At 56.4% G+C, this 14,803-nt stretch overlaps 2 protein-coding genes across 8 annotated transcripts in view; one reads left to right on the top strand and one right to left on the bottom strand.

Moving 5' to 3' along the window:
• Positions 1–1,571: 1,571 nt before the first annotated feature.
• Positions 1,572–14,803, bottom strand: part of ICAM2 (intercellular adhesion molecule 2) — a 29,897-nt gene continuing 16,665 nt past the window's right edge. For 4 of the 7 annotated variants that reach the window (XM_064369339.1, XM_012453894.2, XM_064369341.1 and 1 more), the window contains 5 exons: positions 13,450–13,566; positions 10,678–10,944; positions 9,224–9,544; positions 3,474–8,503; positions 1,572–2,006 (listed from right to left, as the gene is read on the bottom strand). In XM_064369339.1, coding sequence (XP_064225409.1) covers positions 8,325–8,503; positions 9,224–9,544; positions 10,678–10,944; positions 13,450–13,522 — 840 coding nt within the window. In that variant the 5' untranslated portion in view covers positions 13,523–13,566 and the 3' untranslated portion in view covers positions 1,572–2,006; positions 3,474–8,324. The remainder of the gene's footprint in view (positions 2,007–3,473; positions 8,504–9,223; positions 9,545–10,677; positions 10,945–13,449; positions 13,567–14,803) is intronic. The other 3 variants (XM_064369340.1, XM_064369343.1, XM_064369344.1) reach the window with 3 other exon arrangements.
• Positions 4,775–7,259, top strand: PRR29 (proline rich 29). Its single transcript, XM_012453895.3, has 5 exons — positions 4,775–4,834; positions 5,141–5,216; positions 5,411–5,517; positions 6,749–6,975; positions 7,127–7,259. The coding sequence occupies exons 1-5, from the start codon at positions 4,775–4,777 to the stop codon at positions 7,239–7,241; spliced, it is 585 nt and encodes a 194-aa protein (XP_012309318.2). The 3' UTR covers positions 7,242–7,259.

Raw genomic sequence — 14,803 nt, 5'->3', positions numbered from 1 at the left:
AACTGAGTTTCAGTTACCCGCAAACAAAATAATTCTGCGAAACAGAACCATCTCTCAGAACCTGACCCACAGGAATTGGCCCAGTCACACCCCACTTCACACCCCACTCCACCCCTGATCCCGGCCTGCCCCGTCAGCTTCTTCCCTGAGCAGTTTTGTTGGGGTGATTTCCTGGGAACTACAGCAGCATGCTCCCCCATGGGTGGGGGCGCCCTGACTCCAGGGGCCAGGAGGGGAGGCTCTGGAACTCTGCCCCACAGTGCAGTTCCAATGGAGTGGGACCTCGAAGCCAGATCCCCATCACGGGGTGTCCCGCCTGTGCGATGCGCTCACTTCTAAGCCCTCAGAGCACCAGCAGGGGTCTGCTGGACAAAGCCACACCGAGCAGCTCACCAGGATAAGCATGATTTGCAGAAACAGTGTAGCTAGAACCTCTAAGCCGAAATTGGAGTTTCTTCACTGTTGAATTCTCAAGGTTCCCTCTCTCCCGGATATCCGGTCAATCACATAATTCTGCAGAGCAATATTTACTTCCTCTCCTTCAACCTTCACATCGCAGCTCCTTCTAATCCGTGTCTCTTTAGAAACTGGGCCCAAGGAAAGGGCTGATTTCCTGGGGTCACTCTCTGAACAACGCTTCCTCAAATGTACCAAAAGTAGCTTTAACATTTCCACTTGGATTCTTAGAAAGGGCCCTTTTCTCTCCATTTTCATCTGAGGAAAGGAGGAGGTAGCTTATTTTCGCAGTTCCGTGATTTCTAGTAAGGTCACAATATTCCTTTGAGTGAACTGCCTTCATTCACTCAACTATCCGTCTATTACTGGACATTGGGTAACGTTCAATTTTTTTTTTTTTTTCTGAGATGGAGTCGCACTCTGTCGCCCAGGCTGTAGTGCAATGGCACCACCTCGGCTCACTGCAACCTCTACCTCCCAGGTTCAAGCAATTCTCCTGCCTCAACCTCCCTAGTAGCTAGGATTACAGGCACGTGCCACCATGCCTGGCTAATTTTTTGTATTTTTAATAGAGATGGGGGTTCACCATGTTGGCCAGGCTGGTCTTGAACTCCTGACCTTAAGTGATCCGCCTGCCTCAGCCTCCCAAAGTGCTGTGATTACAGGTGTGAGCCACCAGGCCCAGCCAAACATTCAATTTTTAACCTTTAAAAATAACACTATGATGAACACATTTGAGTATAAATATTTTCCTAGGCTTAGTTTCTTCCCAAAAATAGATTTACCAAGGCAATGGGGAGGAATTTTAGTACATACTGTCTTGGGATAGAAAAAAAAAAAAAATCTGAAAAACAAAATAATCCAAAGATGACAACAAGAATTCCTATTGAAAAGAAAATAAAAAGGAAATACGTGGAGTGTTCAGTGTCTCAAAGAAAATAATAGTAGGCCAGGCAAAGAGCAGGGAAGTGAGCCACCCGCTACTCTGCTGCGCTGACGTGAGATCTTCTATAAGCAAAATAGCTCAGGCAGATAAGTGTGTGGCTTTCCTTTCTTCATGGCAAATGCTTCCGTTTGTTTTGACAAAGAAATTGAATTGAATACCACGAGCCAGACAGCTTTTCTCTCAGCCTTGTTTTTCAAAATACAAGTTTCGTATGCAGTTAACATGTGCTTTTACCTCTGAGGCTCTGGAATGATCACCTCTTCCTGTTTCCTACAGTACCTCTAGCCTGCTGCAGGCTTCCTTAGAGGGACAAGGATGGCGGCCTCTTTGCTGGGCTCCCTGCCTCCAGCCTACCCTCAGTTGAATCTATGGACCATTGTGCACCCAAACCCATTCTCTTCAACGTCTATTTCAGTGTTTCACATCTCTGAATACAAACGTATCACAGAGCTACTTAAGGCCCTTTTCCAGGAGTTTTCAGTAGCCGGGAGGCAGATGCGGAGTGAGTAGGAGGCTGATGTCTTCGTTGGGATTCCTCCGAAAGCCGACCGTGACGCAAACCTTGAGGAGCAGTCGTTTCTTTGGAAGGAGATCCCACGGAGCACTATGAGAAAGTGGAGAAGGGGCAGAGAGAGGAGAAAAGGCAGTGAAGTGTGCGTTTCTGAGCAGGTCACTGTGGGCCACTCGGGCACAAGCCCACGGGCATCACTGAGAGGCTCGGTGGGAGGCACCTCGGAGTTGCTGTACTGAGTCGGGAGGCTGCGCGTTTAGCTGTTAAGTCCCATCCATTATTGCTTGTGGGCTGCTCCCCATTATTGCTTGAGACTGGCCACCTTCTGGCCTGTCTCACCTGTGGCCAGGTGTTCTCAGGTGGAGGGGCTACAGGTGAGTGCAGGAACCCTCTACAGAAGACCCTGGAGAGGCTGGGGGATACAGACCAGCTCTGACGGCTGCTCCACAGTTGGATGTGTGTGTGTGTGTATGTGTGTGTGTGTATTCACGCACACATGCACATATATATACACACATGTATATGCATATGAATTTTTTTTTTAGATGGAGTCTCTGTTGCACAGGCTGAAGTGCAGTGGCACGATCTTGGCTCACTGCAACCTCTATCTCCCAGGTTCAAGTGATTCTCGTGCCTCAGTTTCCTGAGTAGCTGGGATTACAGCCACCTGCCACCACACCCAGTTAATTTTTGTATTTTTAGTAGAGACAGGGTTTTACCATGTTAGCCAGGCTGGTCTCCAACGCTTGACCTCAAGTGCTCTGCCTGCCTCAGCCTCCCAAACTGCTGAGATTACAGGCATGAGACACCGTGCCTGGCCTTATGCATATGATTTTTAAAACAAAAATAAGATCTTACTCTGCTGACTGATATTTTTGACTCAACTCTGTTGGACAACTTTCCACATCAACAGAGATATTCTATTCCCACATTATCCATGGCTGAACAGTATTCTATTGGGAGGATGCATCCCCATCAGACATATGTTTGTTTGTTTTAGAGACTAGGTCTCACTCTGTTGCCCAGGCTGGAGTGCAGTGATGCGATCATAGCTCATGGCATCTCAAACTGCTGGGCTCAAGGGATCCTCCTGCCTCAGCCTCCTGAGTAGCTGGGACTATAGGCACAAACCACCGCACCTAACCCCCGTCAGATATTTGTCGTTTCTAACCTTGGTTGACATGACAAAGGTGGACAAGAAGCGTCTCCCTGAAACACGGCTGGCCACATCGCTCGGCATTTCCCTCCTGCTTGAAACCCACCGATAGCTCTCCATTACCCACAGGGCCAAGCTTCAATTTCAAACCTTGGCATTCAAGTGTGACCTGTCCCTGGGCCTCTGCTCCCTGCCCAGCTCCTCTTCCACAGTCAGTTTGACCCACTGGGTTGTCTCAGGTCCTATCCATTCATACAGCTGGGTCTTGGCTTGGGCTGGGGACACAGCCTGACAGCGCCTGTCTTCCCATGCTGCTTGGCCCCATCAAGGACTGTCTTCCTTGGAACCCCATCCCTCCACGATCAAGTCCTCTCTTTTTCATGATCCCTGACTCGTAGTCTTACCTTTCTGCTCTCTTTTCATGGATACACTTTCACTTCCCGACAATGCTGGGACCAGTGACCACACTGCTTATGTCTCCAGCGTTCGGATGGCACCCTGCACATGCAGATGCTTCCTTGGTCAAGATTGGGTGATGATGAGCAAAGTCGGTGGTTCTCTTTCTACCTGGATTGAGAGTGGAGGCGGAGAGAGGCACCTCTGTGTTCCACTCATTGGGGGGCTGTGACCCCAGTGCCTGGATCTCAGCCTGTTGATGGCTATTGAAGACATAAGACCCATGGGGACAGGAAAGCACTGCTCAAGCCCCCCCTCCCCTAGAGACAGGGGCCAGGGAGCAAAGGGGGAGGCAGGAACCGCCTTCCTGGTTCTTACTCCAGGACTGCCAGGAAGGGGAGCCGACATGGAGAGTGGGGGAAAATTGACTCAGGGTGCTAATCCCAGCTTCCTGTCTGGATTTTCCTTGACTGCTGCCGGGGCCCTATCTTAGAATGGTCACAGCTGCAGAAATAGATCTCCCCTTTCACCTGTTCGTAAGCAAGGAAGACCTTGCTAACTTCCTGTGAAAAGAATGAGTGCTTTGGTAACTTTTCCAGTATGGGAGACAGTACAGGGACACGGCGCTGAAGTCATCACGAGTTTCCTCGTCTGAGGAGCAGTGGCTCACCTTGGCCAGGAAACAGGGGGCAAACAGCTGCAAGGAGAGAGGCGAGAAGCCGCCCACGTGTTTCCAGCCAGAGCCCCCAGCCAATTCCGTGAATTCTGGCCATGTTTCCTTCCTTGGTTTGCTCCAAAAACCACTCTTTCCTGCCAGGAAGCCCCTCTCTCTCTGATAGAGTGACAGGGAGCAGATCCTCTGCCCTCCTCACTGGCCTGCCCTGGCCCCCAGCCTCCTCCTACAAAAGTCTCTTTTCTCCTGAACTCATCAGCTGAGTAAATCCGGCTCTGGGACCCGAAAACCAAGCCTCCCCAGCCACTCGCTTATTCACTCAACAAACATGGCACGCCTCCCTCCCCCGCACCAACCCAGCCCCAGTTCTGGGGACTGGCAAGATTCAGGGAGTGGAGCCCGGAGTAGCTCGGGGAGGTGGACATCCCTGGGAGGAGACGGGCCTCCTAGTGGCGGGGGAGGGCTCCTGGGGACTCCAGGTCCGTGAAGGAGGTGAGAAGAGGGAATAGGGAGGAGCACCCAGGAGCACAGGGAGGAGCACCCAGGAGCACGGGGCGGGGGTGGGGGGGAGGCCCCACGCATGCGTGGGAAGAAACCTTGGCGTCCTCGGCGTCGCTAAGGCAACTGACGCCAGCCATGGCCTCTGGGGCGGGCAGGAGCTGGGGTCGCTCCCCACCACAGAGCGCAGCCCCGACGGTGAGGGTTGAGCCCGGGAGCAGATCCTGCCTTAGCTTGGGGGACGACAGAGTGGGGAGCGGTCCCTGGAGGGGCCAGACCCTGGAAGGGGAGAGCGTGGGCGAGGGCGCGGGGGACGGGGCGAGGAGAGAAACTCCCAAACCAAGAGGAAGAGGCGTGGCAGGGAGCGGGCAGGCCACGGGGCGGGAGGGGAGAACTCGGCCCCTGCGGGGTTAGGGAGGCCACTGGCCGGGAGGAGTTGGGGCTCGCAACGTGTCCCCATCCATTCTCCCCACCCTGCCTGGCTGACTCCGTGCACGCCCGCAGCCCTGGGTCACCGTCCTGCAGCCCCTCTCATGGGCCGTCCCACCTGCGCCCCTGCAGCCAGGCCGTGTGAAGGAAGGTGAGACTCCCGGGTCCCCCTCCCCGCCCCCCTTCTACACCACCACCATCACCACTCACCCCCTTCTGCCTCACACATCCTCTGAGAGTCTCTGCAGCACAACCCGCCCCCCCATTCTGCGCTCCTGGGGACAGGGGTGTCAGGGGGCGGGGGACCCCGAGGCCCAACATGGGCTTGCTGAACTCGCTTCCTAGACCTGCTGGAGCTGATGATGCTGCAGAACGCGCAGATGCACCAGCTGCTGCTGAGTCGCCTGGTGGCTGGGGCGCTGCAGCCCGGGCCCGCCTCACCCTGCCCTCAGGTGTGTGTGGGTGGGCCACCGGGGTCACTCACCTGCGGGTCCAGGGATAGGGATCCAGCTGGGGTTCCTGTTCAGGGGGAAAAAGAACTGGGAGACAGAGGAGCAGGAAGCCAGCCTGTCTCTCTGGCTGGGGCTGCTTGGCATCTGTTATGTATCAGGCCTGTTTCAGCGTCCATGAAAGGTGGGTGGTGGGGGGAAGAGACCCCCCAAAGTCCAGACCACCCAGGTCTTGTTTTCAAGGAGGTTTCCCTGGAGTGCCCCCCGCCCCCCGACACTGGACTTCAGGCTCCAGGAGGGCAGGCACCCTGGTAACCCTGCCCGCATGCATCATGAGCACCTGGCCTGGTGCCTGCCACTGTGGAGGGGCTTAGCTGATATTTGTTGAACAAGTGAATGAATAAGTGAATGGTTAGGAATACAAGGCCAGGTTGGCTGTGATGGCACATGGACAGGTACAAAGCACAAGTGCACACCGGATTGGGGGACAGGCTCCTTGGAGGAGCAGGGGACCTTAGAACTAGCCCTTGAAAGCCAGGTAGGATTTTGACCCTTGGAGGAGGCAAGGGGTGTGTACCCCATCCAGGCTGGCAGGGGCAGAGTCAGGAGACAGAATGGGGGAAACCGTGTGTGCAAGTGTGTGTGTGTGCAAGCGGGTGTGTGCATGCATGTGTGTGCAAATGGGTGTGCGTGCCTGTGCATATAGCTCTAAGGCTGAGCCTTACTCAGCCAACAATGGGCATCCTGAAGTCAGGAGAAGCAGGGACTGGGTGGAGAGAGGACGCTAGTCAGCTCGGAGGAGGCGGAGAGGGGTTCAAGGAGTCCAGGCAGAGGGAGACCCTGAGGAGCTACAGCCATCCCTCACCCCTGGGCTCTCAGTGATGACACATACATAGGTGGGTCCAGAGGCTGGGCGTGAGGCCGGGGACAGCTCAGTGGACTCCTGGCCCGAGCTCTGTGTTCGCACCTGGAATATTCCAGTCCCTGCTATGCCTTAGGAGCTGGGTGGCCTTAGACAAGTTGCTCAACCTCTTTGAGCTTCAGATTTCCCACCTACATCGTAAGGAGTAAGTGTCTCCAAAATGCCTTGCTTGCATGTAGTAAATGCTCAGTAAACACAAGCCATTCTTACAAAGCCTGTCTGGAGGGAATAACTTAGGGGAATAGAGGAGTGAGGGTAGGGAGAGCCTGATCCTGGATTCTTGTTTCCCCTCCCTGTTTGCACAATCCCCAGGTCTACCTGGAGGTTCTGCAGGAAGAGCCTGAGGAGGAGGAGGAGATGGACATGCAGGAAAAAGGGCCTTTGGTGTTTCACCACCACTACCTGTCCTACCCAACGCCCTCTCCAAGTGCCCTGCTGCCCTGGCCGGCCCCCTTCTTCCCCACTCCCGCCTGTCAGCCCCACATGCAGGATGTGTCCAGGATTCAGCACTGGCCTCCTGCCTCCAGGGAAAGGGAGGCGTAAGTGAGGCTGGGTGCTGCCAGGCTTCTGCTCTGGGGCCAGGCTGGAAGAGCTGTGCAGGGGCTGCTGGTCGGTGGAGATAACTTGTGGGTGAAACCCCAGAGGCCACCCCAGGCCTCTGATGGGGACTTTTTCTCTCCCCCATCTCAGGAGGGCTGTGCCCCCACCCCCACCCCCCAGTGCCACAGGGACTGTGGGTGCCGATGTACCCCCGGCTTCAGGTAGGGCTGGGGTGGTGGGCAGCGGGGCTCAGGACTGGGAGTGAATCAGGAGGCCAGGAGGGCCCAGGTGCCCTCTGGGGGGGGTTGGGGGTTTCCTACCATCACTGCTGCAGGCAACTGGCCTGTCCCCCTCCCTTTTCCTCTTTGGGGTCCACTGAGGCAGGAAGGAGTCAAGATGAGGCTGTTGTTTCCCCAGACTACTATGATGCCGAGAGCCTCCTGTGAGGACAGATGCTGGCCCCAAGACCTGCACCAGCTTCACGCTCCGGATACAGCCGTGGGCCCCTCCTGCACCTCTCTCTCCTCCTCTGTGCCCATGGCTGGCGGTCCTTCTCACTCCCTCAACCTCAGCCAGGCCCTCTTCTCCTGGGGAATCAGTCCCTGCTCCATCCCCAGGAGTCGCTGAACGGGCCTGATCTGTGCCATGGTGTAAGAGCTCAGGCAGCACCCAGGCCCTTGAAGCCACAGCAGCCGCCTCTGCCTCACCACTTCCCGCCTGGAGCAGGGGGAGGCCTGGGAACACAGCCCCCACCCTCTCTCCCTTACCCCTCTCTGGGATGATGAAGTCTCCTTCCAGCCTAATAATAGAGCCAGAGGGGAGTGGGGGTTGCTTCTGTTTTCCACAGCTTTGAAGGCCCCTTGGAGGTGGCTGGAGGGGCCCAGAGTGGTGGGGGAGATCTGGGCCCCCACCCCTCGCCCCAGGAAGCAGTTCTGTTGGCAGAAAGGAGAGGTCAGAGCTTTGTCCTGCTGTGGCCAGGAGTGGCCTGAGGTCTCCTGGGGCCAGGTGGGAACACAGTGTCCTCTGCCCGCCAGGCCAGGGTGTTTTCCCCACCCTCCCTCAGTAGGAATGAGCTACTTAGGCCAGATGGGGGCCTAGGTGGGAAGGGAGGCATCTGGGGAAAGGGGTCCCCCCTTTGTGGCTCCCCTCCCTGGCTGTTGTCATCCCTGGAGGAGACACTGTGGGCACAGGGCTAAGTCCAGGTGTGTGTATTCAGGCTAGAAAAGGCAATGTCCCTAGAGTCCTCTGCTGCCTGTCACAGTCCTTCGCCCAGAGCTGGACCTCAACTATGAGGAGCCACACTGAGTTCCAGTGGCCACCATGGCAGTGGCCACGCCACTCATGCCTGCTACGCCCAGAAGGCCTGGGGCAGCCTCCTCCAAGCCGCTCGCACCCTGTAGGTGCCTGTCCGCCGCTGGCGCCAGTGCTGGCTGAAGACGAAGCAGAGCAGGACGGATGTCACGAACAGGAACAGCAGCACTGACACCACCGTGGCGATGATGACCATCTGGTTGTCCGGGACGGGCTCTGGGGATGGAAGGGCAAGGGTCTTAGACGTCCCGTGATCCCAGGTACCAGGGACCAAAAGAGAGTAGAAGTCGACCCCCTACCTGGCCCCTAGCCCCTGCCGCCCGCTCATCCATCCTGCAGTCACCCCAGGTTGTAGAGATGAGTGGCGAATAGTGTCTGCATTAAAATTATTATCTGGAAGAAAGGTGGCCCTGGGCTCAGGCTACCAGCGGACTTCTGTGAGACTGCAATGGCAGATGTCCCCTTGTCAGCAGCCCTGGGACCAGTGTATAGCTGCTGGACACCATGGCCTGGAGGGTGGCATGGTCCCAGCCAAGCCCCTTCTCAGGCAGAGCCGAGTGCGTTCATGCCAAGCTCCCTGAGGACAGGGAATGTGCCGGCCATCCAGAGTCACCGAACAGCAGAGCTCCGGGGACCTCGGGGGTCAGTCAGGCCAAACTTCTCATTGTAGAGAGAAGCCAAGTCCAGGAAGAGCCGTCAAGGTCATGGGCTCCATGGTGGCCGAGGAACAAGTTGAGCTCTCCTGATCTCTGGAACAGTTGGGGCCCAAACTAGGAATGCGGAGGAAACTTCAGGGAAGAGGGAGAGTAAGAGGGAAGCCTCGGGGCAAAGGGTGGGGTCCTGGGTGTTTGTTTCCCAAGTCGGGTCGAGGTTTTTCTTCCCCCAAGGGGCTGAGAGTGCCTTCTCACTCCCCCTCCAACCGTGGAGCCCCCTCACCATAGATCTTCAGCATCCGCGGTTCCGAGTGTTTGTGAAAGATGTCGCCACCGCGAGACAGCAAGTCCAGCACGGCCAGGCAGGAGAAGTTTCGGTGACGGTCCTCTCTGTGAGCCGTGCTGTTGAATGTAGCTGTGGCCTCCTGCAGGGCAGGGGCTCCCTTCCCGAAGGTCTGACTGTGTAGAGTCTCATTGCCACGGAACAGGAAGAGGGTGAGGCTGTCCAGGGGCTCCACGGCGGGCACCCTGCACTCGATGGTGAAGGACTTGCCCACGGCCACCCACGTGGGCTGCAGCGTCAGAATGACCTGCGTTGGCGGCTCTGCAGGGGACAAAGGAGGGAGGTCCGGTCAGGATGGGAGTGCTGTCCCAGCAGCCTCCCCCCGGCCAGGGCCATCTCCTGTCACTGTGGTATGCCACGGTGCGGGAGGAGGTGGCCTGGGCCTCTCCAGTGCAGAGGAAGAGGGCGGCAGGTGAGGATGAAGGCTGGACTGGGTGGTAGTTTCACAGACATGATGGTTTCGGGTGACCAGGCATTCACAAGGACAAGGTTCAGAAATTGGACAGCCAGCTGGAAGGACATAAAAGTTTGGGGCTGTCTCCCTCTCCTTCAGAAACGAAATACAAATTTCAAAAATTAAACAGTTAGGTGATGACGTTGAGAGACACTTAGATGGGAGTGCTCATTGGAACTGGGCACTCAAGGAACTGAGCTGTGACATGAGGTTCCGTTCCTTACTTAGGGGCTGGGGCCAGAGCCAGACCTGCCAGGTTCTCCAGGGTCAAGGTCATGGTCACCATGATTTCTCACCTGTGAAACCACCTGAGGGGCTACCCTGGATTCCCTTTTGAACTAGAATACCTCACCCCCACTCACCCCACCTCCCACCCCGGGAGAATTATGTTGGATTTAAGACATCTTTCTCTTCATTGATCCACTGAAGCTGATGATGGAATGGACCCAGGTGACACCCTTAGAGCCTAGACATCCTATCCCGGCCCATCTGAAAGGTTTTCATGGCTCATGTGCAGGTGTGTGATAGCTACACATTTGCCGTGGGTCCTAAGGGGAAGATAAAAACCCTGGGTGACACCTCAACCTTCTCATCATGAGGTGGATGGGCCCAGCATTCTGGATGGTGACCCCACTACTTGGCATAGGACATGGGTGCTCGGGTGACTCAGCTATGTTGGGAAATGACTTCTGGATTTGGCTAAGCCTTGGTTAGATTGTCCTCCCCTAAACAAGACTCAAAACTTGGGTTGTCTGCTTCTGAGATGCCACTGGGCTCAAGGCATCCAACCAAGGATCTTGTTCCTTGTCACCCCAGGAGCTCAGGGAGGTGGGGCCCACGATGACAGTGCCCAGGAGTGGGCACAGAGGGGCTCCATGTGCATTCAGTAGACACAGGCTCTGCCCCAGGGGAGGGGAGGGCCCCAGGCACAGCCACTCACGGTACACGCTGACGTTGAAACTCACTGACACCTGCTCCCCGGAGCAGGTGAAGTGGCAGTGGAAGACCGTGTCCTCGGAGATGTCTGAGATCAAGTAATGTTTCCACTGAGTCTGCTCGGCCAGCACAGTCTTATTTAGAGGGGTCTCCAGACCACCCATTTCAGGCTGGTTACAGGTGGTGCTGCAGTTGACCTCGAGGGACCCCTTAGGCTTAACTGTCAGCTTCTTTGGCCTCACATGTACCGTGAATGCCTTCTCACCAGACCCTGGAAGACCAGAAACACTGGGCAGTGGTTGTCCCCCCGCTTCCTCCAGTGGAGCTGTCCACCAAGGCAGTCTGGCTCCTGAGTCAGGGGCTCAAGAGGAAAGGCCGTGGAGGGCTTGGCTGCTACTCACACCTCGTCAGGTGTCATGACCCCAGCTAGACCAGGAGGCCGCCCCCTAGCTGACACCCCGTCTCTGGCTCTCCTTCCTCCAGCCCCCAGCTGATACCTGCCTCTGGCTCTCCTTCCTCCAGCCCCCTAGCTGATATCTGCCTCTGGCTCTCCTTCCTCCAGCCCCCTAGCTGATATCTGCCTCTGGATCTCCTTTCTCCAGCCCCCAGCTGATACCTGCCTCTGGCTCTCCTTCCTCCAGCCCCCTAGCTGATATCTGCCTCTGGATCTCCTTCCTCCAGCCCCCAGCTGATACCTGCCTCTGGATCTCCTTCCTCCAGCCCCCTAGCTGATATCTGCCTCTGGATCTCCTTCCTCCAGCCCCCTAGCTGATATCTGCCTCTGGATCTCCTTTCTCCAGCCCCCAGCTGATACCTGCCTCTAGCTCTCCTTCCTCCAGCCCCCTAGCTGATATCTGCCTCTGGATCTCCTTCCTCCAGCCCCCAGCTGATACCTGCCTCTGGCTCTCCTTCCTCCAGCCCCCTAGCTGATATCTGCCTCTGGATCTCCTTCCTCCAGCCCCCTAGCTGATATCTGCCTCTGGATCTCCTTTCTCCAGCCCCCAGCTGATACCTGCCTCTGGCTCTCCTTCCTCCAGCCCCCTAGCTGATATCTGCCTCTGGATCTCCTTCCTCCAGCCCCCAGCTGATACCTGCCTCTGGATCTCCTTCCTCCAGCCCCCTAGCTGATATCTGCCTCTGGATCTCCTTCCTCCAGCCCCCAGCTGATACCTGCCTCTGGCTCTCCTTCCTCCAGCCCCCTAGCTGATATCTGCCTCTGGATCTCCTTCCTCCAGCCCCCAGCTGATACCTGCCTCTGGCTCTCCTTCCTCCAGCCCCCTAGCTGATATCTGCCTCTGGATCTCCTTCCTCCAGCCCCCAGCTGATACCTGCCTCTGGCTCTCCTTCCTCCAGCCCCCTAGCTGATATCTGCCTCTGGATCTCCTTCCTCCAGCCCCCAGCTGATACCTGCCTCTGGCTCTCCTTCCTCCAGCCCCCTAGCTGATATCTGCCTCTGGATCTCCTTCCTCCAGCCTCCAGCTGATACCTGCCTCTGGCTCTCCTTCCTCCAGCCCCCTAGCTGATATCTGCCTCTGGATCTCCTTCCTCCAGCCCCCTAGCTGATATCTGCCTCTGGCTCTCCTTCCTCCAGCCCCCTAGCTGATATCTGCCTCTGGATCTCCTTCCTCCAGCCCCCAGCTGATACCTGCCTCTGGCTCTCCTTCCTCCAGCCCCCTAGCTGATATCTGCCTCTGGCTCTCCTTCCTCCAGCCCCCTAGCTGATATCTGCCTCTGGCTCTCCTTCCTCCAGCCCCCCAGTTGACACCTGCCTCTGGCTCTCTTTCCTCCAGTCCATCTGCCCATCAGCTCCAGATGAGTCTTCTTCAGGCTGCGCTCCATCTCCGTGGAGCAGGGTCCCACTGATCTTTTAGGTCAGCCCGAATGTCCCCTGCACCATGAAGCCCTCCCTGTTTCCTCTGTGGCCCTCCCTCCTTTTCTTTCTTCCACAAACGGTTTTTGAACACCTGCTTTGTTCAAAGCAGCAGGCTCTGGGGATACAGCAATGATCAAAGCAGACCCAATGCTGCCCAGGCGGGGCTCCAGCAAACAGTGACAGGCAGAGCACACAGCCGGTCAGATGGTGGGAAAGCTCTGAGAAAGGGAGCAGGGAGTGGGGGTGGGGCCACTTTAAATAGTGTGTGCCAAGAAGGCCTCACCCAGACGGTGACACATGGGCAAAGGCATGGAGGGGCGTGGCACACCCTGCAGTGATTCTGGGGAAGGGAGGCTGCAGTGCAGAGGCAGGGCAGGAATATCACTGGAGCCCAGGAGTTGGAAGCTGCAGCAAGCTATGATCACAGCCTGCACTCCAGCCTAGAAAACAGAGCAGGAACCTGTCTATAATCAAAATAAAAAATAATTTAAAAAGCCTCCGCAGGCTGGGTGTGGTGGCTCATGCCTGTAATCCCTGCAATTTGGGAGACCAAGGTGGGTGGATCACTTTAGGAGTTCGAAACCAGACCCCCCATCTCTATAAAAAAAAATACAAAAGTTTGCTGGGCATGGTGGCTCTCACCTGTGACCCCAGCTACTCAGGAGGCTGAGGTGGGAGAATCACTTGAGCCCAGGGAGGTGCAGTGAGCCATAATCATACCACTGTACTCCAGCCTGGGTGAGAGATAGATGGAGACCCTGTCTTAAAAAAAAAAAAAAAAAAAAAAACCAACAACCTCAACAACTTTTGGGCCATCTCTTCTACCTGAAGCCACAGGGAATGGGGCACCCCACCCTCTCAGCTGGCATGTGCCAAATCAGGAACCGCAGGAAACTGGCTTACCTGGACAGCAGACCAGGGCAAAGAGGGCCAGGGTCAGGTTCAGGGTCAGGGTCCCGCAAATGAAAGAGAACATTTCTGGTGGTGTCCGCGGGCTCACAGGGACCAGCCAAGGGCTGCCTGGAGGGAGACGGAGGGCGCAGGTCAGAGTGCAGGTTTGAGCCACGGCTCTAAATCCCCAGCCTTCTGCAAACTGGTGACTGCATTTCCTCTCATTATCTGAGAGGTCTTTGGGAAGCCACGTGCACCGGCTGGTTCTAGGACCCCGGGCCTCTAAGAATCCAGGCAGAGGAAGCTGGGAAGCTGCTGATAAGCAGGGCAGAACCCAGTCCTCCCTGCTGGCTCCCTGTGCAAGGGGTGGGGCAGGCCACGGGTGCACACATGCCTGTGAGACACGTGCACACAGGACTCTGGTGTACTGTGTGTGCACAGGGGAGAGTCAGGCCTCTGAACCCCAAATCCCATGCAATCCATTGCTGGAGTCACCCCTGGGAGGTGACCATCCAAAGGCAGGACCTGTCCAGGACATGCAGTCACCATAGCTAAAGGGGACAGTGACTTGGGCTTTTCTAAGGAACCCTGGACAGGAATTGGAGCTTCTCCTGCTAAATGCCCAGTGTAAGTCTGCATAAACCTTAACATTCCACTCAGTTTTCAACCTAAACTTGACCTTGACTCAGCTGATTCAGGGCCAGCTTGAGGCCCAGAGCCTCAGAAAATGCATCCCATAATAGTCCCCAGCAATCCAGGCAAAGACACAGAATGGGGGTCAGTCTAGTTACAGCCACACCCCCAAACCATGGCCTCCATTTTCTGACCTGCCTGATGTCCTCCATCCTCTCCCTCCCTCCAGGAGGGAGCCTTGGGCTGGGGGGGTTGGGGCCTGAGATGTTTCAGTGTATTCCTAGGGAGGAAGCCCCCGAAGCAGTGAGCAGTTAAGGTACGGATTTCAATGGACAAGAGGACTTTTCTGGGGGATTGCCACACATTCTCATCCCCCAGTTCTGCCTCAGACCCCTTGCAATCAGGAAGGGGAAGAGCATGTCTTCTTGCTTTCTCAGGGGAACCCGAGATGGAGCCTTTCCAAAGGGATGCCCCAGAATCCTCAAGACTTTGGCCAAGCTCTGTTCCCAGATTGGGAGGGCAGGGTGAGGTCCTGCCCTTCCCTCACTGCTGAGGCAAAAGGCGGTTACTCCTGTGCACAGCCATCAAGCGCTGCCATTGTCAGCCTGGACCCAGGAATGTCCCTGGACAGGGCACTAGACTTGGGAATGATGCAGGCAGGAAGGGGCGGGACCTGGGGCCAGTAGAGAAAAGGAGAACAGGGTGGAGCTGCACCCCCAGCCTGGAGGAATCT

This window comes from Aotus nancymaae, unplaced genomic scaffold (assembly GCF_030222135.1).
Source record: "Aotus nancymaae isolate 86718 unplaced genomic scaffold, 86718_ANA_hifiasm-v0.15.2.pri h1tg000089l, whole genome shotgun sequence".
NCBI lineage: Eukaryota > Metazoa > Chordata > Mammalia > Primates > Aotidae > Aotus > Aotus nancymaae.
This window is presented reverse-complemented; position numbering and strand designations above follow the sequence as displayed.

Bases quoted from the DNA above. Each gene is read 5' to 3' on its own strand.
- PRR29 (XM_012453895.3), top strand. From the start codon at position 4,775: ATGGCCTCTGGGGCGGGCAGGAGCTGGGGTCGCTCCCCACCACAGAGC. The intron at 4,835-5,140 runs GTGAGGGTTGAG...GCACGCCCGCAG, and splicing joins CACAGAGCGCAGCCCCGACG to CCCTGGGTCACCGTCCTGCA. The intron at 5,217-5,410 runs GTGAGACTCCCG...CTCGCTTCCTAG, and splicing joins GCCAGGCCGTGTGAAGGAAG to ACCTGCTGGAGCTGATGATG.